Source organism: Arachis stenosperma, chromosome 3, assembly GCF_014773155.1.
Source record: "Arachis stenosperma cultivar V10309 chromosome 3, arast.V10309.gnm1.PFL2, whole genome shotgun sequence".
NCBI classification, from domain to species: Eukaryota; Viridiplantae; Streptophyta; class Magnoliopsida; order Fabales; family Fabaceae; genus Arachis; species Arachis stenosperma.
In genome coordinates, this window is record NC_080379.1 from 22,736,628 (window position 1) to 22,762,887 (window position 26,260).

Here is a 26,260-nt window from a genome sequence, read left to right on the forward strand (position 1 = left end):
TTTAATTTATATTATGTATGTGATTATGGTTATATAAATTTTGAAATTTTATTTTATTTATTAGATTTTAATAATTATGGTTGCGTTTGTTTAGAGAGACATGATACTGAGACAGAGACACGGACACACAAAATCGTGTTTGGTAGATGAGACATGGACAGAGACAATGTGTTTAGAGACACTAAATTAATGTATTTTTTGTCCATCTTGATAGGAAGGACACAGAGATACTAACAAATGACACAACTTATTTTTTATTTTTTCTTTCATTATTCTTGTTAATTTTTCATAATTATATTTTTTATTATTATATTTTTCATCTCAATTTTTTTGAATTAAAAAAATGAGAATAAATTAGATTTTTATAATTTGTTCTAATTTATCACCAAATAGAATACAAGAACACAAAATTTTGTGTCTCTATCCATCAGTGTCTTGTCCTATCATGTTCTCAATGTCTTGTCCTGTCATGTTCTCGAAAACAAACACAGCCTATGGGACGGGTTAGAGTTCACCTTTTTACTACCCACGAGTAGGAGTAGGGATAGCAATATGTACCCTACCCGCGGGTACCCAATCTGATCCCACCCGATTGGGTAGGGTTGTCAATCCGATCCGCAGCGGGTAGGGTAGGGCAGTGGCGGAACCAGAAATTTCATAAGAGGGGGGTCAATTAAATATAAAATATAACAAAAAATTAATAAAATATGATCTGTAGCATATATATCAAAAGAGTAATTATATTATATAAAAGTCAATGTTCAACTACATACTTTAAGATTTTGATATTTTTAAACTTGCTCGACGATGCTTCATGGAACTAAAATCATCAATTATCATCTCTGAAGTGAACAAGTTGTGTCACAGGTTGTTCAATAATATTTTGAACATTACTCAAAGAATCTGAAGCTAAATTTTGTTCATCATATATTCTCTCTTTTCTCTTGAAAAATGAGTGAATTGTTTTCATCTTGGACATTTTTAACTTAACTTGAACTATCTAACAAAAAAAAAAAAATAATTGCATATATGTTATTTTCTTAAAAAAAAATATTAAACCTATTGAGCAATAACAAATAACTTTAGAAACACAAATATATAATAACCAAAAATAAAGTTATTGATTTACCTTATTATTTTTTTGTTCCAAGTCTCACCCAAAAATAATTCTATTGAGTTTTGCCTTCACTTCAATCTTTGAAAATTGTCTATTATAAAAAAAAATTAATTATTTTAAATAAATAATGTAAATAATACTTGACATTATTATTAACTTAAAAAAAATGAAATATACCTCTTTGAATCTTTGTTGTGTATTCAATGGTTAATATTTTGCTGTTTACTTCTCTTCAATGGTTTTTCTTCATATATCTTGTTTTGGTATGGAAAGAAAATTAGAATGAGAAGAGTAGAAGACCAAAAGTTTGGGAACCACTAAAAGAGAGAGAAAAGTGGCGCTGATGCCTTTGATGGTTTGAAAAAAATGTTTGAAAAATGTACAAGTGTTACTTTAATTAATAGTATGGGTTTAGGCTAGTATAATAAAACCATTTTTATTAATTATTAGAATGGGCTATTTGTTAACAAGAGCAACAATAATTCAAATATCCAATACATAGTGCAGTTTTTAGTTATTTTAATTTATAAAATTTTGTAACATATATTTTTTTCTAATATTATATATAAAAAATTTAATATTATTAATTGTTACTATTTACTATTTTTTTTTTAAATTTTGGGGGACCATGGCCACCTTAGGCCCCCCGTGGATCCGCCATTGGAGTAGGGTGCGAATTGAGCTTCAACCTAACCCAACCAACCTGCATTTTATATATGTATATGTTATATACTTATATAAAAATATGTTTTAAGTGGATGTTGGACCAAAAATCTCTCACTAAATGCAAAAGATCCTTAGCCATTAAAAAAAATCATTAATTGATAATTTAATATTTTTTTTTTTTTACATAAAAATGAGTTCTATTTTAAATTATCATCAATTTATATAATAATGGTGTATCTTTTCTGTAACCCGCAGATAAGGTTGGGTACCTGCGGGTTAAGAGCGGGTAGAGTTAGGATTGAGATATTCTCAACCCGCGTGTAGGATTCGGGTTGAATCCGAATCCTACCCTACCCTACCCATTGCCACTCCTAAATAGGAGTGGAATAAATTCTATGCGAGATATTGCAAGATAGAACAAGATCGGGTAGAGCAAAAACCTACTCCGTTATCACTCCTATCGAAACAACTTTAAACTTTATTTTTTTCATCTAGATAAGATTGAATTATTAAAAAATTTTTAAAATCGAATCCGTGGTCAAACCACTTTAACTCCTTATTTACTAGTTAGTTTAAAAGTTTATTTATGGTTCAATTAAATTATAACAAACTAATCTATAAAATTATAAATAAACACAAAAGACATAATTATGTTATACTCTATTATAAATGTTAAAAATACATAATTAAGAGTATAACATCAACCAAAATTTTATAAAATTATATAAGTACAACACAAGAGTCAAATAAAAAAAAAGACATTTAATTATACATATTAGATTATAACAAAGATAATTAATTATACGTATATTAGATTATAACACAATAGTCAAATAATAAAAAAATCAAAATAAGATATTTAATTATATAACAAAAGATATTGACCGATATTAATCAAATTCAATCGTATTAACTGACAGATTATAATAAAATAAAATATTTTTATATTTAATTTTATAGATTAGATTATAAAGATAAAAAATTTAAGATAACAAGTTATAAAATAATTAAAATTCTTTATGTAATTCTAATAAACTACTTATTGATTTTATGGCTTGTTAGAACTCAAACACTATTATGTATATAGTTTAAATTACGTCTAATATATATTTTGGTACATATGTCTAAATAGAGACGTCATGTATATATATTTAAATAAATAGTTCCAAAAAATTTGAAACAAACTAAAAATAGTTTTCTATTGATTTTGCTTGGTAGTTCATAACATTAGGGTTTTTTTTAGTCGGTTCGAACCCGTTTGTAGCACTATCATTATTAAACAATACTTAAAGAGTTACAATAGGTAGAATAGAATTTGAATTCAATTTTAATTCTATCTCGTAAGTTGAAAATTTTATATAATTTTAATCCTATTCTACTTACGAATTGAGAATATCTCAACCTTAATTCTATCCATTTTTAATTTGTGGGTACCTGATTCTACTCGCATGTTACAAAAAAGATGCAATATTATTATATAGTTTGATGATAAATTAAAATAAAACTGATTTTTATGTAAAAAAAATTAAATTATCAATTAATAATCTTCTCTTTGTGGCTAAGAATCTTTTGTATTTAATAAGAGGTCTTTGGTCCAACATCTACTTAAAACATATTTTTATATAAGTATATAATATATACATATATGTGGTGTAAGTTGGTCGAGTAGGATTGAGACTCAATCCTCAGCCTATCATACCCTCTGCAGATCGAATTGATAACCCTATCCGACCGGGTTGGGTATTCGCGGATAGGGTACATGTTGCCACCCCTAATAACATTCACACATATATATTATGAGTTTAATTTTCATATTGACATGATTAATTCATATGTTTACATATTTTTTAAGTTGTGAAATCTAAAATTACTTATTCTTGTTGATGTGGATAAATTGTAGCCTATCACGCGATAATTTTATTCTCATCGACACGTTTATTACAAGAGATATGTCGAATAGTGGCGTTTTTTAGAAAAAAATTGTCACAAAATGACATACCAGCGATTCGATAAATATTACAGTTTAGGTACGGGCATTTGATTTTGCAGTGTTTTGAACCATTGTTATATGGCCAACTTTGAATTCGACGATATTTACCGACGGTCATGAACTGCCGCTATTTGAGAACCGTTTTTTTTTTTCAAATTTATCTGGGGTCGGTTAGAAACCGCCGCTATTTGATACCGCGAAATTTTTGAATTTATTTTCGGTCGTTATTGCATTTTGCATCGCAAATCATCACTGTTTTTAATTTTAGTGTCCTAGGTATATTTTTTATTTGTCAATTTTTGAAATTTTTCTTAATATTACAAATCTTATTTTTTTTGTCTCTAAAAATATAAATTGATGGTGAAATGGCATTAAAAAAATTACGAAGCAAATTCATATATTTATATAAATTTCAATAAAGTGTATCCTTATTAAGAGTTGCATAGTCAACTTTAAAAAAGTATATATTTTTTTTAAAAGAATAGTTAATCCTAATATCTATTTTCCACTCTGTCCCTCCAAGAAATTCATCCATGCAGCGATATCTGGTGGCAGCTCCCCACCTTGCTTTTGGATTAGACATCTTAGAGTACTCTCCATTACCTACATCTTTATCTTTTCGACTACTACTTCATCCTCCACTGCTTGCCTTTTTGTCTTCTCGACTGCTCCTTTATCCTCCACTGCCTTCTGGTGCGGAATTTAATCCACAATTTACCGACAAATACACCAGGTCATACCAAGTAATAAACTCAGGTGAGTGATTATTGATCCCATGAGAATTAATAGACTGAGCAATAATAATTGAGTGATTAGACTAGTCAGACAAACTAAATTTATTGGTTTCAAATTTAAGTAGCATAAAACAGTAATTCAGAGAGTGTAAGAAAGCATATAGTGAATGGTTGGTGAAGTTAATATGAGAAAACAGTTAAAACTTTGGAGATGTTTAAATTTTTGGATTAACAATTCTTATCAACTACTTTAGTCAAGTAAAAATTCAATTCATGGTGAATCTTAAGTGATTAAATCCTAATCCCTTAGTAATTTACTCTCATCTAACTCAATCAACTACCAATTCCTTGGTCACTTAATTTAAATTAGAAGATTAAGTCCAATTCTAGTTTATGAACCTCCTAAATACCCAAAAATAAGGGGATTATATGTCACGTATTCCGCTAAATCCAGATAAATTAGAGAATTATGAGAAATTGATTTCGAACTGTTATTCAAGTGATTTAACTTTTCTAAGATTCAATAAGAATTCAATTAGAAAAAAAATTATCTTCCAATATACTCCAATTCCTAAGATGAAGAACGAAATCAATCCTTAAATTTAAATCAATGTATTGATTAAGAATAGAATGACAATAGTATTAATCCATTAAAATAAATAGAGCTCGTAACCTTAACAGTGGAGGTTTAGTTGCTCGTGGCTCGGAGAAAAACCTTGAGTGAAAAGTGTAAAAGTGTGGAATGAGAAAGAAGAAAAAAGAGGGAGCCCGCAAGGCTGAATCTTGTCTCCTTTTATATCTAATCCTTATTTTTTAAAATTTTTAAATATAAAACCCTAAAAACTATATAAGAAAATTAATTAAAAACTAAATTAAGCCTTTTTGTGGAGAGTTTAGGACACGCTACTGGCGCTAAACACCGAGCAGTGGCATTTAGTGCCGCTGGACAGAGAACTTTTCCAATGTTTCTGGGTACCTAGCGTTTGGCGTTCAGCACCACTAGCGCATGATCTTGGCACACTTTACGAAAAATCTGACGCTAAACGTTGCGTTGTGGCATTTAGCACCACCAAACAGAGAGCTTGCATGAACTTCTAGGCTTATAGCGCTAAATGTCGAGCAGTGGCATTTAGCGCCAGATTTGCAGCATCAAATTTCTTCCTTTTTCTTCTGCTCGAACTTTGCCAAATTTGTCCGAATTTTTCCTGAAATTATCAAAACAACAATGCAACTCAAAGTAGCATCCATGATGATCTAAAAGAGTTGACTAGAAGTTGGTTCCAAACCCATACCACATACTCTACTCGGGTGCTCTTTTCTAATAACTTGAGCAAGCGAATCATTTTGAGACAACAGTTTAAAAAATTCATCATATTGTTCAATCTTTATAATTCTTTCCTACACACATAGATAAGCAAACATAAGCATTTACGAGTTAGAGCACAACCACATAGACCTTCACCACAATTTTATAATTAAAACCAATGAAAAACAACATAATGATTCTCAACGTATTATTTACACCAATGCTCCGAGCTTTTTCATGGATATAGGAGCCATCACATCGTTCGTACACTAAGATCTATAATAACATAGTTTAAGAAGTGAATATATAGAGAAAGAGATTGTTCAAAAAATGAATTCAAACGTAAATCACCTCTTCTTCTCTATGTCTTGTCAAATTTTTCGAACCGTCAATATGAGTGTATAATTACTTCGATCGATTCACTGTATTTTTCTTACACTCCTCCTATCATGTCATCAAAAGTAAGAGTTACTAGACACTATTTTTGACCAATTCAATGCAACATAAATAGATTTATTCTATTACGAATTAAAAATATTATACTTGTGTGTCATCACTATTGTGATAATCAAGAAACTATCTACAATAATCCGCACTAATTTTCGGTGAACGCTCTTCAATATTCTATTCAATCGTCTTTTCTAAGTCATAATAGTCATGGTACAATCTGTTTTTCGTTTCTTTCCAAGATCTCTTTATACTTTTAAATATTGCACATTTGATATTTCTTCTACTATTTTCATTAAAATAAAACATTTCCTGCAACGAAAATTTTAAATTGTTAGTAATTGTCAAATATTTTTTTTACAGTATGCAACGTTAGCATATTGTTAAAAGAAATATTAAAAGAATTAATATAAATTATAAATATCAAGTTTAGAATTAAATTAAATAAATTAAAAGTTAGATAAATTTAAAATATGAATGCAATTTTAGAGATCAAAATATTATCTCAAATATATCGACAGAATCATAAAAAAAGTGTGCAACAAATGAAGCAGGCAAGAAGAAATATTAAATTATAAAAAATAAAACAATGTATTTATTTATTGATATTAATAAACATTATTTTCTCCTTAACTAAGTTTTATTTTTGAACAGAAGAATATTAGACAATTGGTAAAATTTATTATTTTTAATTATTAATTAGTTATTAATATTTAAAAATATAACTAAAAATATATTATTAAATTACTAAATTAAAAATATTAAATTAATACTAAAAATAATGGTTAAAATTAATAAATTCTTTCAGTTACATATAATTTTGAGTAAATAGTTAAATTAATCTTTAAAAAAATTATTCCTTTTTAAATTGGTTTTTAAAATTTTTTTAATCAAATTTGTTTTTTAAAAATTTTAAATTAGTTATGTTAGTCATTCCGTCACTTTCTTTGTTGATGGTGTCAAAATTTACTAATGTGACATGTTAACTGACACCACAATACACATCTAGAAATTTTAATTGACTAAGATAATAAATTTATGAAATTAGATCAAATTAAAACCTAATTGAAGAGAGAATTTAAGGTATTAAAATTTCTCAATTTAGAATTAATCTGATCTAATTTTATAAATTAATCATGTTAATAGTTAATTAGGATTATAGGGGTAACTGCGGATCGGATCGGATCCAATATCTGCAGTTTTTAAGGTTCAATTTGCAGATCGGATCGGATATCGGATATATCCGCAAAATACAAAAATATTTTTAAAAGCTTATTTTTATTAAAAACACATCAAAAAATTCATTTTTTCTATTTTTTAAATATATTTACTCTTAAAATAATATTAAACATACTTTTCTTAAATAATAAATTAAAATAATATAACATATATGATCATTATTAGTTGAAATAAAACATAAAAAGAATATTTACTTATTTATTTCTTTATTTTTGCGGATACGCGGATATGCAGATCGGATATGCGGATACTAACACAAAATCCACAATCCGATCTGATTAGTGTGCGGATCTGATCCGATTCGATCCGAAAGCCTTGCGAATCAGATCCATATCCGCAATTTTCAGATCGAATTCGGATAAATACCGCGGATCCGATCCATAAACACCCCTATAAAATTACTAGATGTGTGTTGTGATGTTACTTAATGTATCACACTAACAAATTCGTTAGCAATAAAAGTGACAAAATAACAAACATGACTAATTTAAAATATTTAAAAAACAAATTTAATTAAAAATTCTTTTGGAAACAAATTTAAAAAATAATAATCTTTTAAAAAGACTAATTTAACTATTTACTCATCTAATCCTCTTTTAAATAACAGCTAACCAGTTATAAAATTTAAATATCACGATTAATATACATCGCTACAGAAAATACCAAAAAAGAAAAAAAAAGTAAAAGAGAAAAATTAAATTTTTGCATTGTAAATAAAAAATATTTGGAAAATTATAAAAATTTATTATTTGTATCTATTAATTAATTATTAATATTTAAAATATAAATTAAAATATATTATTAAATTATTAAACTAAAAATAATATTAAAATAATAAATTTTGATATATTTTTTTTTGGTAAATCTGAACCCAGTCATCCATGATGCATGTGTTTTGGGATAAGCCCGCCACCTGTTTTAGGACTATGCTATCCTGTTATACTTATTCCTGTATTTTGATTTTTGACCTTTCACCCTCTCTCACCAGTCACCACTCACCAGACCCCAAGCTTATGTAACCTCCATTTTTCACTCAAATTTCCCAAATCCCAACAATCAGCTTCCTACTATGATATAAAATTAATTGGTATAGTTATTAAATGTTAAATATTTTTTATGACAAATGATTAGCTTGGATTTTTACTTATAGTTAAATTTTTTTAATAAATTCTTAGTAAAATTATTCAATACAAATTTAGATTTAGAATTTTTTTTTTGGTCAAAACTTTAGATTTAGAATAAGAACATTGTTAATATTAGAGCATTTCCAAAGTCCAGATAAACAAATGGGACCACCACAATGGCCCATCACCAAAAAAAAAAAAAAAAAAAAAACTATTCAATATCCTTTTAGCCTCTAGCCACATTTTTACTCTCACATAAGGAAAGCCACTTGTTTAGTTGCTACAGCCTACAACCTCTGGTTTTCTCTATAAAAGGCACTCGCTCCCCAAAACACACTTATCCTATTTCCAAATCCCTAGGTCCACAACACCAAGAGCAACGCTTTTCATAATCGGTGATTCCGAAACAAAAAGCAGTTAGTATGAGTAACTTGATCCGTTTTTGGATGGCCAGAACCGTAGCTGGAACGCAGAGCAACTCTCACTCTCTAAACAGCAAACACAACCAGATGAGGTTCTTGTTCGCCGGAGAATCGCCAGCGCCGGAGCTCGTTCCTATCGGAAACGAGACTAACAGTCTTCGGGGTGGACAAGCTGACGATTCCCTCCGCAAAGTTATGTTCTTGAACATTTGGGGTCTGGGCTGAGCTGACTCACTGCTTCACTCGTTCGTAACTCGAATGTTTTTAGGTTTGGTCATGTAAATTGTAAATTATATACATAGACAATAACTTAGCGGTATCTTGTAATTTTGTAAAAATTGAATGCAAATATAACAGAGTTGTGAAGGATCAAGTGATTCAATAATTGACTTGACTTTATAATTCAGTTTATTATTAACAATGATTTAACCAATTTATTTTTTAGTACATATCCAACACAAAATTTCTAATCATTCATTATCTGAGATATATAATTTATTTTTCTAATGATGTAATTTTGGAGTATTGAATAGTCGTAAATGTTTTAAAAGATAAGTTGTTTCAGATGATAAATAGGGCAAATCACTCAAACAAATGAATTGGAAGAGAAAATTATTTGGATTTTTTAAAATGAAAAATATTATGTGCAGTTGTATTTTTATGTAAATCGAAATAAATTTACACTTATTTCGAGTATTATGCAATTCAAATCAACATGATTTGATTTACATTGTGAAAGACCAATACATATAATTCGAATTTATATGATTTGATTTACACAAAGAATTACTAAGAAAGCAATGCATATGATTAAATCGAACTAATTTAATTTGATTTACTTAAGGAGCATGTGTTATATAAATAGAATCGTGAAGAGAGTTATCTAGTTCTTGTGCATTACAAAGATACCATTAAGAAAAAAACACGATCGGGTATAAAATTTATTGACAAAAATCTATTGAGTGTCTTTATTAGAATTTCTACGAGTTTTGTTGATTTTTAGAATACCGTTATATAGAAATTGGGTCTGCAGAGAATGAAACGGATAGAGAAGTTAAATTTGGTCTTCATTACTCATGTCGCCATGCAGTTGCTTGCTATGCATATTCCTGCTTGAACTAGGCAACTTATGTCCACAACATATATCGCCTCAGCACGATGTTTAATGTCTACATGATGAGATTCAATCACCCGATTCCAAAAGGTTTTTGGCCACTATATGAAGGGCCAATATCATCCCTGATCCTAGTAAGAGATGTGTATCTGAAGGTCGTCTGAAGAGCACTAGAATTCGTACTAGTATGGACGAGATCGATCCAAATCGACTAAAACGGTGTGGACTATGCAGACAGCTTAGTCATACTAGGCGGAGTTGTCCACAAGGAGGAGGAGTCAGGGGTTCTGCCGCAGGCAGTAGAGTTTAGTGTTTTTTGTATTATTTTGCCTTCACTTTTGTACCCTGTATCACTTTCTATTGTATTGCTTTATTGGTTGTCCATCGTATTACGTTTTATTGTTGCTTAGAGATGCTTGTGGCATTATGTGTTTTGTTATCAAGATGTATGTAGTTATTGCCTTAATTGTCTAGTAGGACAAACTGTTGTTATTAATATGATGGTATTTTCTTTCTCATAGTGGTGTTGTCTTTACTTTTTATTTTTAACGGTGAAATTTCAACAGTCATCAATCAATAACATCCTGAAGTTATATTTTTCTGCGTGTTTCAAGTAAAACATAATGACATAACATGATAGCATACAAGACATGATAACATAGTTTGGTAACCAATAACATGATAACATAGCGGACTAATATAACTTTGAATACAACAACACAATGACAATCTGGTAGTTAACATAATAACATACAACTAAAAAATCATCCGAACAGTCAAAATAGATGTAACCCTATGAAGCAGCAACGTGGGCGCCCGATCTTCTGTACTCTCTGCGGTAAAAGTACCTCATCATCGTCTCGGGTCAGTCCGGGGGGTGGGCGGATGGACTTGCACAATCTAGGGCTGTAGTTGGAGTTGTTGAGGGAGGAGTGCCACCCAATGCAAATGTTTCGTCCACAAGACCAGACAGAGGCTCATTCAGGTTCACATCAAGAGGTGTCTGGTGGCCGGGGGCATCCTCCTGGATAAAAACGCTAATCTCCTCCATAAAGCTGGATTCTCCGAACTCACTATCAAGGCCATCGCTAGCTAGCAAATTCGAAAGGAGCTCACCCGGTCTCATGAATGTCTAACTCTCATACATAGACATATCACAATCAGGGAACCCAACAAAATAATTGCCAAATCCCCATCGCCCCCAACCCCTCCACCATCCCCTAACCCTAATGCACCACACTGAAGATCACCTTTATCCCCACCTCTACCACCTTCATAAACCCCATCACCTTTACCGACATCAGATCTGAACTCTAAACCACCACCACTTCCCCACTATCATCGCCTCCGCCACCACTTCCACCACCACTTCCAGGTCCACCCTCATCATCACCTCTACGCTGTCATCTCCACCATCATCCCCAACATCACCACTGTCATACTTGGCTCTCCTAATATGTCGACCTCTACCTCGACGTCCACCTATCTCTCCTTCTCGACCGCGGCCTCTACCTCGTCGACGACCTCGACCCCTCCCTTCCATGGCGTCAATCGCATCATCGAGCCTCCTCCACTCACGATTACTGGCTCGTGTACCAACACGACATCTCCTATCCACTCGAATCTATCAGGAACATCTAGCACTTGATCCATCTCAGGTACTCGGCCTAGACCTCTCTGCGTCGCCTCGGTCTGGATAGGATCTTCTCTGGGGTCTCCGAGAAAGAGCTTCGGCAATAAGAATCTCCTCCCATACTGATGCCACCACTTCAAGTAAGCTTGTGATGGTCCTGGATATGGGACCACATCAAATCATAGCACATGGTTGGCTTGCCTGGTCCAATGTATGTACCAACTCTGCAGAGTGTTCGGAAACCATCGGTCCCCACCTCTACCATCCTTCAACATCAGAAAATTAATGTCGAGTGTGGGCCATGGACGATGCTGTACTCCACCAAGCTGTGGTAAGGTGACTGAACGTCTCCTGCATCTAAGTACACTTTACCGTGAACTTGTCGATGCAGTCTGCCGGAGGCAACACACCCAACAACTCTTGGACCAATCCCATATAGGTTGCCTGCCATCAATGAACTGCTGAAAATCCATCAGACATCCGCTAACGTAATGTCCGTCGATGGAAAGACCTAAATGGTATGCAACATCTTGAAACGTAATCATACACTCCCCGAATGGCATATGAAAAGTATGAGTCTCAAGCCGCCATCACTATACAAATGCATTGACCAACAGTTCATCCAACCTAAACTAGTGGTTGTTGAGCCTCGTGAGGTGGGCTAAGCCGGCCATCTGCAGGTATGATATGATCCTGTCGTCCAGGGGAATATCATGCTGCTTCCTCATGTTGGTGATACATTGATGTGGCTGCACCACGATGAAAAAATTTCCTTTAGAACCATCACAAGTAACAAATCAATTCACCAAAACACCATTAAATAATGCAGATCCTTTTCAACAAAATAATATCCGAGTTATATCACAAAAAACCTAAAACGAATAACTCTACTAAAAATAAACTTTAATGTAAATTATGTTGCAACTCTGGACATAATCTACCCAACGTTCAATAATTTAATTAAATTGCATTCAACCAAATTCGATTACACTAAACTATAAAGTATAAAATTAAACTAAATTAAATTACATTAATTTAATATTTAACATTTAGAGATTAAATTACATTAATTTTAAATAAATTAAACTAAATTAAATTAATAAAATTTTTAAATAACCCAAACTAAATTAATTTTCAATAAATTAAAAATAAACTAAATTACTGGCCCGTTAACCTAACGTTTAGGAATTATATTAAATCTAAAAAAATAAACTAATTTACATCTTTGCTAAATTTCTACTGTCTATTTAATCTAAAATTAGAAACCTAAATTAGATTTACCTAAACTCCTAAAAAACTTTTAATCTAGTTAATCACTACTCTAACTAAGCATTGTTAATCACTATTCCACTGTACATTTTTACTTTTAAAAATCTAGCAAAACACTAAACCACTAAACCACTACTCCAACTGCCATTTGTAGTTTAAAAATCTGAGTAGCGCATATAACAAAATTCTAAGTGACTTAACATCACAAACTATTACTTATTTTTTTTTTACAGATATTCAATTTCAAAAACCAACCTCTTCATGGATGGAACCAGCAATATGGGCGATGTCGTCTAACCGGTAGATATGATTCAAGTCGTCTTCCATTTCCATGGTTTCAATCCTACGACTTTTTTGGCACAAATTTTTTCTGGAATTCGTTTTTGGAGGGGTGTGGTTTGGTGAAATACAATTCGAAGCAAATAGATTCGAATTCTTCATATAGGTATATAAACACTAAATCGAAACTAGTGGATTCGATTTACCACTAGCTTTCGTTCAATGTAAATCGAAGTTAGTCCATTCAATTTACTAGTGCTTAATTCAAATCCACTCAATTCGAATTATTAGGGGGCAAAAACGGTGAGTGTAATTCGGAGTCAATGGTTTCGGTTTATTATGGATGGATTTCAAAATCAACTAAATCGAATCTAGTCCATTCGATCTTGCATAATCTTAGTAGTTCGAATCTAATTCGATTTTTTACTATAATGGCTAAATTAACTTTAATCAAATTGATTTACATAAAAATATTTATGAGAGTACGCACGTAACATTTTTTTCTTTAGGAGATCCATGTAATTTTATGATTCAAAAATTTTATTAATGTGTTTTGACCTGATAAATAATTAAAATTTATTTTGTCTTTTTTATGTTAGTAATCATTTTATTATTTATTATATATTTTGTTAGGGATAAGTCATGGTTTTGTACTGATCTTCCCTTGTAGAACTGTGTATATATTATGGATTTTAAATGTGAATATGTACGTGGAGAACCGATAATTTTAGCAATCACGTTAGAATTTGAAAATTAGAACATCTTTTCTAGTAAAAATTGTAGGTTTAGTTTATGGCTTTTGTTTTCACATATGTATTTTTCAGGGGAAAAAGAAAAATAACTTGACTATGTTGTGATAAGGATTTGTTATTGCTTCTACCATCTACTTATTGAGTTATGCGGTGACAAATTAATATAATGTAAGCATCAATTGGATGATCTCTTGATCCTACTTGATCAGCTTTTGGTTTGAATTTATCACAAACTTATGGTAATAGCTTGTATCATATAAGAGTAAAACTGAGAAAAAATTAAATAAATCAAGACCGAAAAAGGAAAAAGGTTACCGATCAAAGTACTAGTACATACTATATAATAAGAAACTACTTCTGAATGAGAAAAATAATTAAACACCGTGTTGGTTTTTTTCGAGTTCCTTCTATTGCTCTGTTGTGCCAATAAATCTACATGCATGGTTTGGATTAGATGTGATAATCTCAGATTCGACTTGAGTCCCTCCCAAATACGAATCTCCTTCCCCAATCAGATACCACCAATGCTCTTGTTCTCCAACTCACTAGTTTGCTGCAAATATATGTTTCGGGAACTGTTAGAGGATTAAATCATATACACTACATTTCTTTTACTTGTCATTTGATATATATCGGCATATCGCACCAAATTATAAGAATAACATTTCAAACAAAATGCCAAGAGTAATGCTTTAAGATATATTTAGTGGCTCAACCATTTGATTATGGATCCAACTTGGTGAAATTCCACAAAATGGCTCAATAAAGGATTTTTTGTGAATATGGACCTGGCAAATTTTCAACTATAAAGCAGTATTTTTTTCAACACTACACAAGCTCAATCTCCTATGTGTTTTTATCCTATTAAATTGCCAATGATAATTTTAGAAGAAAAAAAAAATCACTAATAGTAACTTTTAGAAGCACATGAGATTTTTGAAAATTAACAGGTCATCTTTGTTTTAGAATATTTCACCCTGTTATGACCCACATAGAAAATAATTAGTGTATGCTTAGTTTGCATATTTGATCTTTTTTGTTTTTATTTCTATCATTTTTTTTGGAATTTTGTAAATAAAAATAAAAAAAAGAAAAAAATAAAATTTATTATTTTTTTATAAAATTCTAAAAATAAAAAATAGTAAAAATAAACATAGAAAATAAAAATATGAAGAAAATGATTTAAAATGAATTACCTAGCATATATAGAATACCACAACCATTGAGTGCTATGGCCAATTGAAATCCAATCTCCCGGAAGTTGAGCTGCAGTTTGTTCTCCTCCTAGAGGAGCAAACTGTCCAAAATGCTTGTACCTTGAAGATTGATGAAGTTGTTGATGTCTATGTGGTTTGATTAAGTAAATGAAAGGGCGAATTGAAGCATCTTGAATTGGTACCTGAAGGGATGAAAGCGATGGCGTCCGGTTCCCCTGAATCTAAGAGGACCTTCCGGATACCGCTCGCATATCTCCATACGGTTGAAACAATCTGCAAGATACGCTCCTTGCTGAGCAGCTACCTATAATTTCTTCAAATTTGTAAGTAACATCATTGGGTTTTCAGAACCTTATATATTTACAGAGAAGCTCTTTTGATTTATAAGGGAAGCGAGTAGAATTTACCTGAGCTGTTGGAGGGAGATTTTTCATCTGAGTATCAACATTGGAAAGTGCAGATTTGAAGGATTCAATGTCAACAGTAACTGAGCTCTCTTGAGAAAACTTGAGCAAGGTAGCAATATCTTTCATTTGGTTCTTCTTTAAATAAATCTCCACCTGAGGGTACCTCTCGATTATGTCGTCCACAACGCCTTGAAACTCTTTCAGATCCAACTTCCCGCTGTTCTTCTTGTCTGCCTTGCTGAATATCAATGCTATATCTTCCTGTTCAATTCAATCCAAATTATTTTTTTTTTCATTTTATGATCCTTCTCAGCTTAATGCATAGGATGCACATACCATAACTTTCCTCTGATTTATAGTGGCACAATCACCTAAAGCATATATGTTGTCATATCCCTCCACCCTTAGCCATTCATCAGTGGCTAATGCACGTCTATTACTCTATAACACAAACAGTTCCAACCAACAAAAACAATTAAATAACCAACACTTTTTTCTTGGTTTAAATATATTAACTCTATGAATAGGAAGCGACAAACCTGGCCAACTTGTTTCATAAATTCAATTATTTCTGGTCGAGGACCGACGCCGGTGGACCAAACTACCATTCCATGAGGTATGGAAGCAACTTGACCGCTTACTCTGTCTTTGGCCGAGATTTCTCTCTCACTTACTTTGATAACCATAGATCCTAACTTCACATCTATGCCATCCCTTTTGAACTTTGTTTCAGCAAATTCTGTGATTCTCTTGTCAAACCTGCATTAAGTAAAGAAAATAGATGTGATTGGAAGAAAACAATGTAAGGAATAGGAAAAGAAAGAAAATGTTACATGTTTAAGATATGATCTCCGGCCTCCAGCAAAGTGATATTGACATAACGTTGTAGAGAAGGATAGAGTTTAGAAAGATCCTCATGAACAAAGTCATGAAGTTCTGCAGCAAACTCTACCCCAGTTGGGCCTCCTCCAACAATCACAAAACTCAGAAGCTTCTTCTTCTCTTCATCAGATATGGATGGAATGCTTGCTTTCTCAAAAAGATCAACCACCTTTTGCCGGATTCTTAGAGCATCATCCACTTCCTTCACATATATTCAAACACTACTACTTTAACACATTACTCTAACTATAAAACCTTATGTACATGATTACCATACCTTCAAGAAGTAAGCATGTTCCTGAACTCCAGGTGTGTTGAAGGTATTAGAACGTGCTCCCATGGCTATTACAAGGTAATCATAATCAAGGGAAAAATCTTCAATCCCACCCATCTTTTTCTCTGGATCAGCACGGCAGTAAACTTTCTTGTTCTTCGGGTCGATCTTATAGCATTCAGCTTCACTGAATTCAATATTTACACCACTCTGCGTTGCAAATTAAAGGTGTGTACTAATCACTATTTATCTCATGAGTCCATATTCGATCACTAGTTTTCACTTTAATCATGCTATTTTTACTTTACCATGAAGCAACAAAAAGTCGAACATGCACGTTTGAAAATACAAAAATATTAAGTTTATATTTATATTTATATGTTGTTTAATATGTATTTATATTTCAAGAAGGATGCGATTGTTTATCAATTTTGACGCCCCAATAAAACGTACCCAAATAGAGTACCTTTCTTGAGATGTTGCGAATGGGTTCAACAATGCTGCGTGCTTCGACAGTGCCACAAGTGACACTTGGCAACAAAGGGGTGAATGCAAAATAGTTACGAGGTGAAACAACATGGATATCATAAGATGAACTTCTGATGCTCTTAAGAAAACTGGTTCCTGCCCAACCAGTTCCAAGAATCACCACTTTCTTTTTTGGGGCTTCTTTCACATTCTCACTTTGTACCGCTTCACCATATGCCACTAGGCCTCCACTACTGCAAACCCCCAAAACAAAATAATATAATCATCACAACAAATAAGAAATGATCATTAATTGCTAGAGTTGATCCATTGTGGTGTTTTGATCCTTTAAGGCATACAAAATTTGTGTTTTTTGAAGTTTTGTTACATTTGGATTTGTCATCACAAATAACTCGAGATGTTTAAAGAAAACAAATTTCTAATTATTTGAACCAAAAAAGCATTGAATTCTAAATCAAATAAGGAGTAGTCAAGTCACCAAAAAAACAATAAGGAGTAGTCTTCGTTTATTTATTTATCTGTTACAATCACTTTTCGCTTCATGCATTTTTTTATTCGGCATATTCTATTTGTTCAGATACAAATATACAATACTATGGCTACTAAAACATTAAAAAAAAGAGAGAGAAAAAGAAGAAGCATGAGATAGAAAAGGAAAAGAGTACAGAAAGAAACAAAAGTAGAGAATTAAGAAGGTGTGAGGACCTGATAACAGTGCATACAATAGCAGACTTGGACCAGCTGGGATACTCATTAAAAACCCTTGATGCTGTGTGATAGAAGGATGACCAACGCATTCTGAATCCCTTGATTAATTTCACTTCTTTTGTGCCTTTGTGTTTGTTGTGCTTCTATATTTTCATTCCTTGCAAATGAGTGCAACCAAAAACTAGTAACAGATTTTTGAGGTACAGTTTTAAATACTGGGGAACCTGGTCAAATTGAAAGTGTTAATGCCACGTAGTGTATGATGCATTTTGTTCGGTTACATTGTCAAGTTGAAAGGATTAATTAAGACATACACTTGCCTATTTTAATGTAACATAATTAGGACATTTGCCTATTGTAAGAGATACAGATCTCCAATATATGAGGACTTGGATTGGATCATGTTTGAAATAATAATAATTAAAAAAAAAAAAAAAAAACAGAAGTGGAACAGTAATCTATTGAATCGGGTTCTTCATGTTTCAAGAAAACACTACACTTTGTAGGCTTAATTCACGGATCATTCATTTAATAAATCATGCAACAAACGAAATTGTGATACTATAGACTATAGTCTATCTTTGACATAAATGTTAGTTTTGTATTCGCTTTTTCCTATCATGGATAGGATGAGAATTTTAGTTAATTTAAATCAGATACCCACCTAATACTAAAGGAGAATAAATTGACTCAATGTTCATAAAAAGTGTGAATATCCAGTTCTATTGGAATATTGGACTCGAGAAAATATACACTTTTGGCCAATATTTTATTTTTCTCCATCCTAATTTTAGTCTACCTTAACTTTTTTTAAATTTAAAAAACTAGAGAGACTAAAATTATCATAATATGCTTGATATTAAAGTTAGATAATAATAATAATAATTTCAATATAGGCTACCATTTGAGTGAAGTTCCATATCGAACTCATATCGCAGGTGAGAGTGACATTTCCGAACATAGTCTACCAATTGTGACAAATTAGATGGAAGCTGAAGAAGCAATTTTCATCCAAAAGATTATGACACTTCTCAAAATGTTACTAATAATTGTGCCTCCAAAATTACCACACTATACATGTACCCGTATAAGAATGAACAGAGACACTGCCACAAATTTATTCAGCCTTGAATTTGTTAATCCCACTAAACACGACTCGAGTCTCTTCCAAAAATGAATCTTCTAGTCCAATCAGATATGACCAATACCCTTGTGCGCCAGCTTACTTGCTTGCTGTATGTTGTTCAAATAAAACTAGTTAATACATAGCATGATTGAGTTGGTAGCTGATATTTTGTGTACACGTAGCATGGTTGTACTTGAAGATTACCTTGCATATACAGAATACCAGAGCCATTGAGTGCTGTGACCCATGGAAACCCAGTCCCCGGGAAGTTCTGCGGCTGCTTGCTCGCCGCCCAGCGGTGCGAATTGCCCAAAATGCTTATACCTTTGTGACAACAATCCACCAACATCTCACTGATTAGTTGAGTTTAAAGCAAGGAAATGGCATAAATATCTTAAGTGAGCAAAATGCTAATCTATATATCTTTATTCACCCACTTGGTTATCAATTTTGAATAATGAGTTCATAACTATTTTGTGCCGTGCCTTACTTTTTGGCTAGTGGCAATGTCGGAGTAGAGTACGTGTTAGTAGTTGAATACGGTGTTGAGTACCTTTGTTTAAGTTTTTGTTTTCAGACAAAACCATAAGACAACAGAATATAAGGTGTACCGGAAGGGAAGGAACTTATGACGTCCGGTTCCTCTAAATCGCCGAGGACCTTCAGGATTCTCTTCACATTGATCCATGCGGTTAAAGCATCTAGCTAGATAGGTACCTTGTTGGGCAGCAACCTAAACAAACCAAACCAAACCTTTAAAAACTCCAGGAATCTTTGATAACAAGCATTGGGTTACTGGTGTGGTGACATAATGCAAACCTGTGCAGTAGCTGGAAGACTCTTCATCTGTGAATCCGCATGAGAAAGAGCCTGCTTAAACCCTTCTATGTCTATCTCTTTCCTTTCATTCCCTTGTGAATCTAACCACAGAGACGTGAAATCAAGAAGATGCTTTTTCTTCATAAAAAGTTCAACTTGTGGATATCTTAATAAGATGTCATCCATCACATCTTGGAATTCTTCAATGGTTAAGGTACCGGAGTTATTTTTGTCTGCAGCCGCAAATATGGCTGAGATATCATCCTAAAAACAAAGGCAATGAGTTAACTATGACATAGATAAACTCAACTGCGATTTATATCTGTCTAAAGAAGATCTTGTATTTTCCTCCATTCTCATCCAAAAGTTGAAAGATAAAACTGTATGATAAGTTGGTCAAATGTGTATTAATTTGAAGGAAAATTACAATTGACAATATAAGCTTAATATTAAAAAAAAACACTTAGGATCAAAACGATACCATGATCTTTCGTTGATCTATTGTACAACAATCACCAACAGCATACACATTTTCACATCCTTTTACTCGCAACCATTCGTCGATTGCTAGTACACGTCTTTTACCCTGCACATAGAGCAAGTCTAGTTTATACATGTTACCCGAATAACAGTTGATCATGATTTGAAGAAGAAAAGAGGGGCAGTGTTTTAGAAAATCATGGAATTGAGAAGCACCTGACCAACTTGTTCCATAAAGTCCCTTATAACTGGAATAGTTGAAATGCCAGTGGACCAGACAATCAATCCGTGCGGCACAGAGCAAATCTCTCCTGTTGATTTCACCTTCATTGTAATTTCCTTGTCGCTAACACTGATGACACGACATCCTGTTTGAACCTCTATACCGTCTCTTGAAAATTTCTGCTCAGCAAATGTACTTATTCTTTTATCAAACCTACAGGATCAAAGATCACATTTTGATGAGTCTTGGAAAATACATGCTTTATGGGGTAAGTAATACCAGAAACTTAAGAAAATTATTAATGTTGGCAGAATGCATCAAATGATAGAAGGCTTATGTTGTTGCTTGAGTTATAAGTTTCAAACGAATAGTAAATACAATCTTCCATCAAAGCTAAAGAGGACCAACTACATGTTATAATTAGAAAAGTTATAAGGAATATATCACCAATTCATCATACTAGTCCTTTTTGAATCAAAAGCACTTATTTAAAGGTTTAATTGGTTGATAACCCAAGTGATTTATGATGCCTGATAATGAAGAAGAGGCTAAATACCAATCATAATACCAAAACAAACACTCAAAAGTTATTCCACTATTTTTGTATGCCATGTTAGAAATAAACAAAAAAAAAAAGTGATTTTGGGATGTAATATATAACAGCACAACTAATAAGATAAAGAATACCTAAAAAAATGTGATTTGAGGAAGATAAAGTGTTTCAATTTTATGATTTTCTTACGTATTCAGGATGTGATCTCCTGATTGAATCAATGTTATCTTCACCGAATCCTTAACGGCCGGATATAAGTTCGTCAAATCTTCTTGGACATAATCATGGAGCTCTGCAGCAAATTCTACTCCAGTTGGACCCCCACCAACAACTACAAAATGAAGATTCGACCTTCGCTCTTCTTCAGATAGACTAGGAAGAACAGCCTTCTCAAAGCAATCTGTGATAGACAGCCTGATCCTCTTAGCATCCTCAATATCCTATATATATATATTATACACACTTTGGATTAGTCAGAGACAAATTAAGAAAAACAAAAGAACTCAGATAATAACATTTTGTCATCAACAAGTTCAAAGTTTTACTGAATATTTGAATCAACAATCAGAACTTTTTCGAACCATAAATGATCAGATGTTGCATAAGAAAATATATTTACCTTCAGAAAGTGGCAGTTCTCTTTCACTCCAGGGGTGTTAAAAGTATTTACTTGTGATCCTACTGCTAAAACCAAGAAGTCGTAGTCCAACGAAAATTCGCCCCTTCCCACTAAGTTGTTGATATTGTCTTTACAAAAGACCTTTCTGTTTGCAGCATCAATCTTGACACACTCTGCCTCCCAATATTTTATTTCACCTTTATTCTACAATATGAAAAAAGAAAGACAATTTATAAAAAAGAAAAAGAAAAACCACACTAGTCATCGATTAACTACTCAACATACTCTTCATATCATTAGAAGACAATGTCAAGACACATGACAATCTAACATATCAGTAGTAACTCTTAGAGCTATGGTTTTGTTTCCTCCACCTTTTTTATTAAGGTCCGAACTGGCTCTACGATGCTTCGAGCTTCAACTGTTCCACAAGTGACACTGGGTAACAAGGGAGTGAATGCAAAGTAGTTCCGAGGCGAAACAACCTGAACATCGTATCGTGAGGCATCCAGATCCTTAAGGAAACTGGTACCAGCCCATCCTGTTCCAAGAACCACTACTTTCTTTTTTGGGGCTACATGAGCATCAATGATAGGATGTTCGCTTTCTGATCGCGATTCTGAGTATGCCACAACACCTCCACCACTGCAGTTTCCAAGAGCATATTGACTCAGTCACACTCAATGAAACTATTGAACACATCACATATGCATAAAAAGAATAATGAAATACATTGATGGATTCATCCACACAAATGACTCTCTAAATGCTACTATACATACATTCACAATATTGTTGTAAAATAAGTACCATACCATGTCACACTCATAGTGGAAGATCCAATTCTGTGAAATAGATCCTCTTATTTGCAAATTGCACATAGTATTCATCCCACTCTCACCTACAATAATTATTTCTTACATGTGTAGGAGGACAACCCATGGCACAAGAGTGAAGGTAAAAAAGTCAACACTTGGTCAACAGGGCCAGTAGCCTGAACACACATGGAGTAATTTTTTTTTCCTATGATTCTCAAGATCTCAGATTGGTTCTATCTTCCTAACTTGAAGTAATAAAAATTTGTTTATCTGCAGATTATGATGATTGATAAATAATCACCCCTACTATGCCAATTATCATGTGTTCACTAGTCCAAGATTCCCCATTTCTTTGCAATACTCCAACATTAATTTCATCAAAAGCAGAAGAAAGAAAGAAAGAAACAGTATTGAAGGGTCAAAGAGAAAGGGACCTGATGCTGAGAGTGCAGAGAAGAAGCAGCTTGGAGGATGAAGAGTAGCCTTTGAGAGCATTGGAGGTCCTCATGAAGAAGGAACCCATCTTCATCTTAGTTTGTTGAGTAGTTGAAGATTTTCTCCAATGGAGTCACAGCAGGTAGGTGAATAGGAAAGAGTTCAGAATTTGATAGCTCACACCAAAAGCGACTTTCTGATCTCTCAAAGTTCATTTCTGTTTAGAAAGTTTCTTTCAGTTTTCAGATTTGGAAACTGACATAGATTATTCTATGACACGTGTAACAAGGACGTAACAGCTTGGCAATAAAGTTGACTTGCAGAATATTTTTTGTATTGGAGTTATTATTGTTCCCAGGTAGTCTGCGAACAGATTTTTAAAAAATAAATATTAAAATTATAGAGATGGACACGCATCACGTTTTTACACGTTATTATTATTCATCCTGTCCGTCGACAATTTTTTTACAAATGTATCTAGTCTTTGAAGAATAAGAAATAAGTAAAAAAGAATGAACAAGTATCTGATCTAAAGACAAGATAAGATACTATGACTATTTTTAAACATATTTAGTCTATAACAAAAATGAAATATATATATATAATTATTTTGTCTTTTAATGAGGACAAGATACGTATAAAATTATTTTTATCTAACCTAAACTAACAAAATGTATACTTATCTTTACAATATATATAGAAAGACCTCGAATTATTATGTATTTTTATTGACCCCATTTAAGCTTCATTAATAACATCTCAATCGTCAAATAAACTTTAAAGTTTAAAACACATTCAAAAAGATCTATTAAATCTAGACATAATAACCAAGGTATATCAATTAAAATATTTACTCATATTTGTGTGTGGGAGAGAAAAAAAAAAACACAAGCATATTTGTATTAAAAATATCTTATAATAAAGATGTTAGGAATGCATACATAAAATATATACAACAATAACTAACATCTAGATCATTATTTATTAATGGAAAAACTCTACATCCATGTAAAAATTACATGGATGTTATTCAAGTACCTTCTATTATACGTGTTTTATATTTGTTTATTTTACACGCGCCTCATATAACGTATATAACCTAATTCTCTTTTTGCGTGATCAACCTTTTTCAACGTAAACCTTTCTCAACCTAAACCTTGTTCTATTCTTGCGTTTTCTTTCTTCTTCTTCTTCTTCTTCTTCTTCTTCTTCTTCTTCTTCAACCTAATTAAATTTGTTCTTCTCCTCTGTTCGCGCTTTTCTTCTCTGCATTATGGATCTGGATTGACTTCAACATAATTAGCTTCGTCGTTCTTCTTCTTCTTCGTTTTCTTTGTCGATCTGCACTTCTAAATTGAAACAATGAATGAATCAACTTTAAATCAGTTAAATGAGTGCGATTTGGATAATTCTTCCGAAACACATCAATTTGATGAGGTTTGAATTATTGAATTTTTAATCGAATTCAATTGCTAATTTTATTTGAATTGAATTGAATGGACTGAGGTGATCTGTATCTGAATTGAATTGAATTAACTTGATAATATGTATAATGGTTTCGTTCATTGTGAGTAACTTTTCGGTTCAGTAAATACTATAGAGTTGTTTAACCATGTCCATGTGTTCGGTTCGATATGCAGAAAGGAGTCTAAAAAAAATTAGACGAATATATTCTGTTTTGTTCCCTAAGCACTATATAATTGTTTAACTGTAATTAAGATTTCGGTTCACTGTATTTAAGATTCTGGTTCACCGTGCAGACCAGCTGTGTTGTGGATGAAAAATTTGTCTCAAATGTGAGAATGATTTCAAGACACTAGAAGAAGCTGGAAAGTTCTACAAATATTATTTCAAACTTACCGGTTTTTCTATGAAAATAAGGAACACGACTCGTGATGGAGACAAGATTAAGAATCAACTAATTGTATGCACTAGAGAGGGGAGGTGGAAATCCAGGATATCTCCAACTTTGAAGACAAACCCTTTAGCTGGGTTAAATTGTCCGGCCAGAATTTACGTACACATAATGAAGGACGTTGGTCTTTGGACAATTTCCAAAGTTATGGTGGAGTAACATAATTATTTTTAACTTATATTGGTGTAGTTTTAAAACTCTTTCTTGGATGGGTTTTGGGTTTAGGATTTTAGGGGTTTAGGGTTCAGTGTTCAGGGTTCAGGACTTCAGGGTTAAAGGTTCAGGGTTCAGGGCTTCAGGGTTCAGAGTTTTAGGGGTTAGGATTTAGGATTTTAGGGGTTTAGGGGTTCAGGGTTCATGGTTTAGGGTTTAGGATTTAGGGTTAGGGTTTTAGGGGCTTAAGATTTATGGGTTCAGGGTTCAGTATTCAGGGTTTTGGGTTTAGTGTTTAAGGTTTAGGATTTAGTGGTTCAGGGTTCAGGGTTTAGTAGTTCAGTGTGTTTCCAACTTTTGGTTCACCCAATGTATTAATTTAGGTTCATTGTGTTCAAGGCTCAGGGTTAGGGGTTTAGGGTTTAGGGGTTCAGGGGTCAGGGTTCAGGTTTCAGGGTTCAGGGTTTAGGGTTTTAGGGGGTTAGGGTTTTAGGGGTTTAGGAGTTCAGGGTTCAAGGTTTAGGGTTTAGGGTTTAGGGATTTAGGGTTCAGGGTTTTAGGGTTTTATAGGGTTTAGGGTTTATGGGTTCAGGATTTAGTGTTCAGGGTTCTGGGTTTAGTGTTTAGGGTTTAGGGTTTAGGATTCAGGGTTTAAAGTTTAGAGTTTATGGTTCAGGGATTCAGTGTGTTTCCAACTTTCGGTTCGCCAAGTGTATTAATTTTGGTTCACTGTGTTCTTTTGGAGTTCGTAATGTATTGGTAAATACAGTGATTGCAATCACTGAGAACCTGTAACAAAATAGCAGCCAAACAGTTCCAACAGATATATAAATTAACATCTCAGATGAGTAATCCATCTTGAATCAAATATAAATATTAACATTAACATTTAGATTAATATTGACATATATACATTTGAAGTAAGCATTTTTTGCTTTTTAAACAAGTTAAACAAAATATTGTTAATTATAACCAGCCAATCATAGTATATGCTATTTACTATCTAATATTTATGGGACATTTGCCAAGGCACCAAATCTCATTTCTTCC

The 26,260-nt window shown here is 32.6% G+C and overlaps 2 protein-coding genes and 1 long non-coding RNA gene across 4 annotated transcripts; 1 reads left to right on the plus strand and 2 right to left on the minus strand.

The window, feature by feature from the left end:
- Positions 1-14,337: 14,337 nt before the first annotated feature.
- On the minus strand, positions 14,338-18,407 carry LOC130970008 (external alternative NAD(P)H-ubiquinone oxidoreductase B3, mitochondrial-like). 2 transcript variants are annotated; one of them, XM_057895947.1, is made up of 10 exons: positions 18,067-18,407; positions 17,339-17,594; positions 16,876-17,040; positions 16,550-16,800; positions 16,256-16,475; positions 16,053-16,157; positions 15,717-15,977; positions 15,492-15,613; positions 15,289-15,408; positions 14,338-14,645 (listed from the first exon to the last, which is right to left on the minus strand). In XM_057895947.1, exons 1-10 carry the CDS (start codon positions 18,156-18,158, stop codon positions 14,558-14,560), a joined length of 1,680 nt encoding a protein of 559 aa, XP_057751930.1. In that variant the 5' UTR covers positions 18,159-18,407; the 3' UTR covers positions 14,338-14,557. The 2 variants fall into 2 exon arrangements, with proteins under 2 accessions (XP_057751930.1, XP_057751929.1); XM_057895946.1 differs by having other exon boundaries at positions 16,876-17,082.
- On the plus strand, positions 15,295-17,686 carry LOC130970009 (uncharacterized). Its single transcript, XR_009081981.1, has 3 exons — positions 15,295-15,825; positions 16,244-17,100; positions 17,284-17,686. It is a non-coding gene; the product is annotated as an uncharacterized LOC130970009 (long non-coding RNA).
- Positions 18,408-18,919: 512 nt separating the features above from the next.
- Positions 18,920-23,375, minus strand: LOC130965299 (external alternative NAD(P)H-ubiquinone oxidoreductase B1, mitochondrial-like). Its single transcript, XM_057890048.1, has 10 exons — positions 23,142-23,375; positions 22,264-22,534; positions 21,890-22,093; positions 21,460-21,710; positions 20,711-20,930; positions 20,496-20,600; positions 20,015-20,278; positions 19,807-19,928; positions 19,400-19,519; positions 18,920-19,302 (listed from the first exon to the last, which is right to left on the minus strand). Exons 1-10 carry the CDS (start codon positions 23,234-23,236, stop codon positions 19,215-19,217), a joined length of 1,740 nt encoding a protein of 579 aa, XP_057746031.1. The 5' UTR covers positions 23,237-23,375; the 3' UTR covers positions 18,920-19,214.
- Positions 23,376-26,260: the final 2,885 nt, after the last annotated feature.

What these genes read in the sequence shown, in the direction of transcription:
- LOC130965299 (XM_057890048.1), bottom strand. Translation starts at nt 23,236, where the DNA reads ATGAAGATGGGTTCCTTCTTCATGAGGACCTCCAATGCTCTCAAAGGC. An exon ending in TTATGGAACAAGTTGGTCAG is followed by an intron (nt 20,601 to 20,710) that starts GTGCTTCTCAAT and finishes CTCTATGTGCAG; the next exon opens with GGTAAAAGACGTGTACTAGC. An exon ending in CATAAGTTCCTTCCCTTCCG is followed by an intron (nt 19,520 to 19,806) that starts GTACACCTTATA and finishes GTTGTCACAAAG; the next exon opens with GTATAAGCATTTTGGGCAAT.
- LOC130970008 (XM_057895946.1), bottom strand. Translation starts at nt 18,158, where the DNA reads ATGCGTTGGTCATCCTTCTATCACACAGCATCAAGGGTTTTTAATGAG. An exon ending in GGAGATCATATCTTAAACAT is followed by an intron (nt 16,476 to 16,549) that starts GTAACATTTTCT and finishes TACTTAATGCAG; the next exon opens with GTTTGACAAGAGAATCACAG. An exon ending in TGGTATTCTATATATGCTAG is followed by an intron (nt 14,646 to 15,288) that starts GTAATTCATTTT and finishes ATATATTTGCAG; the next exon opens with CAAACTAGTGAGTTGGAGAA.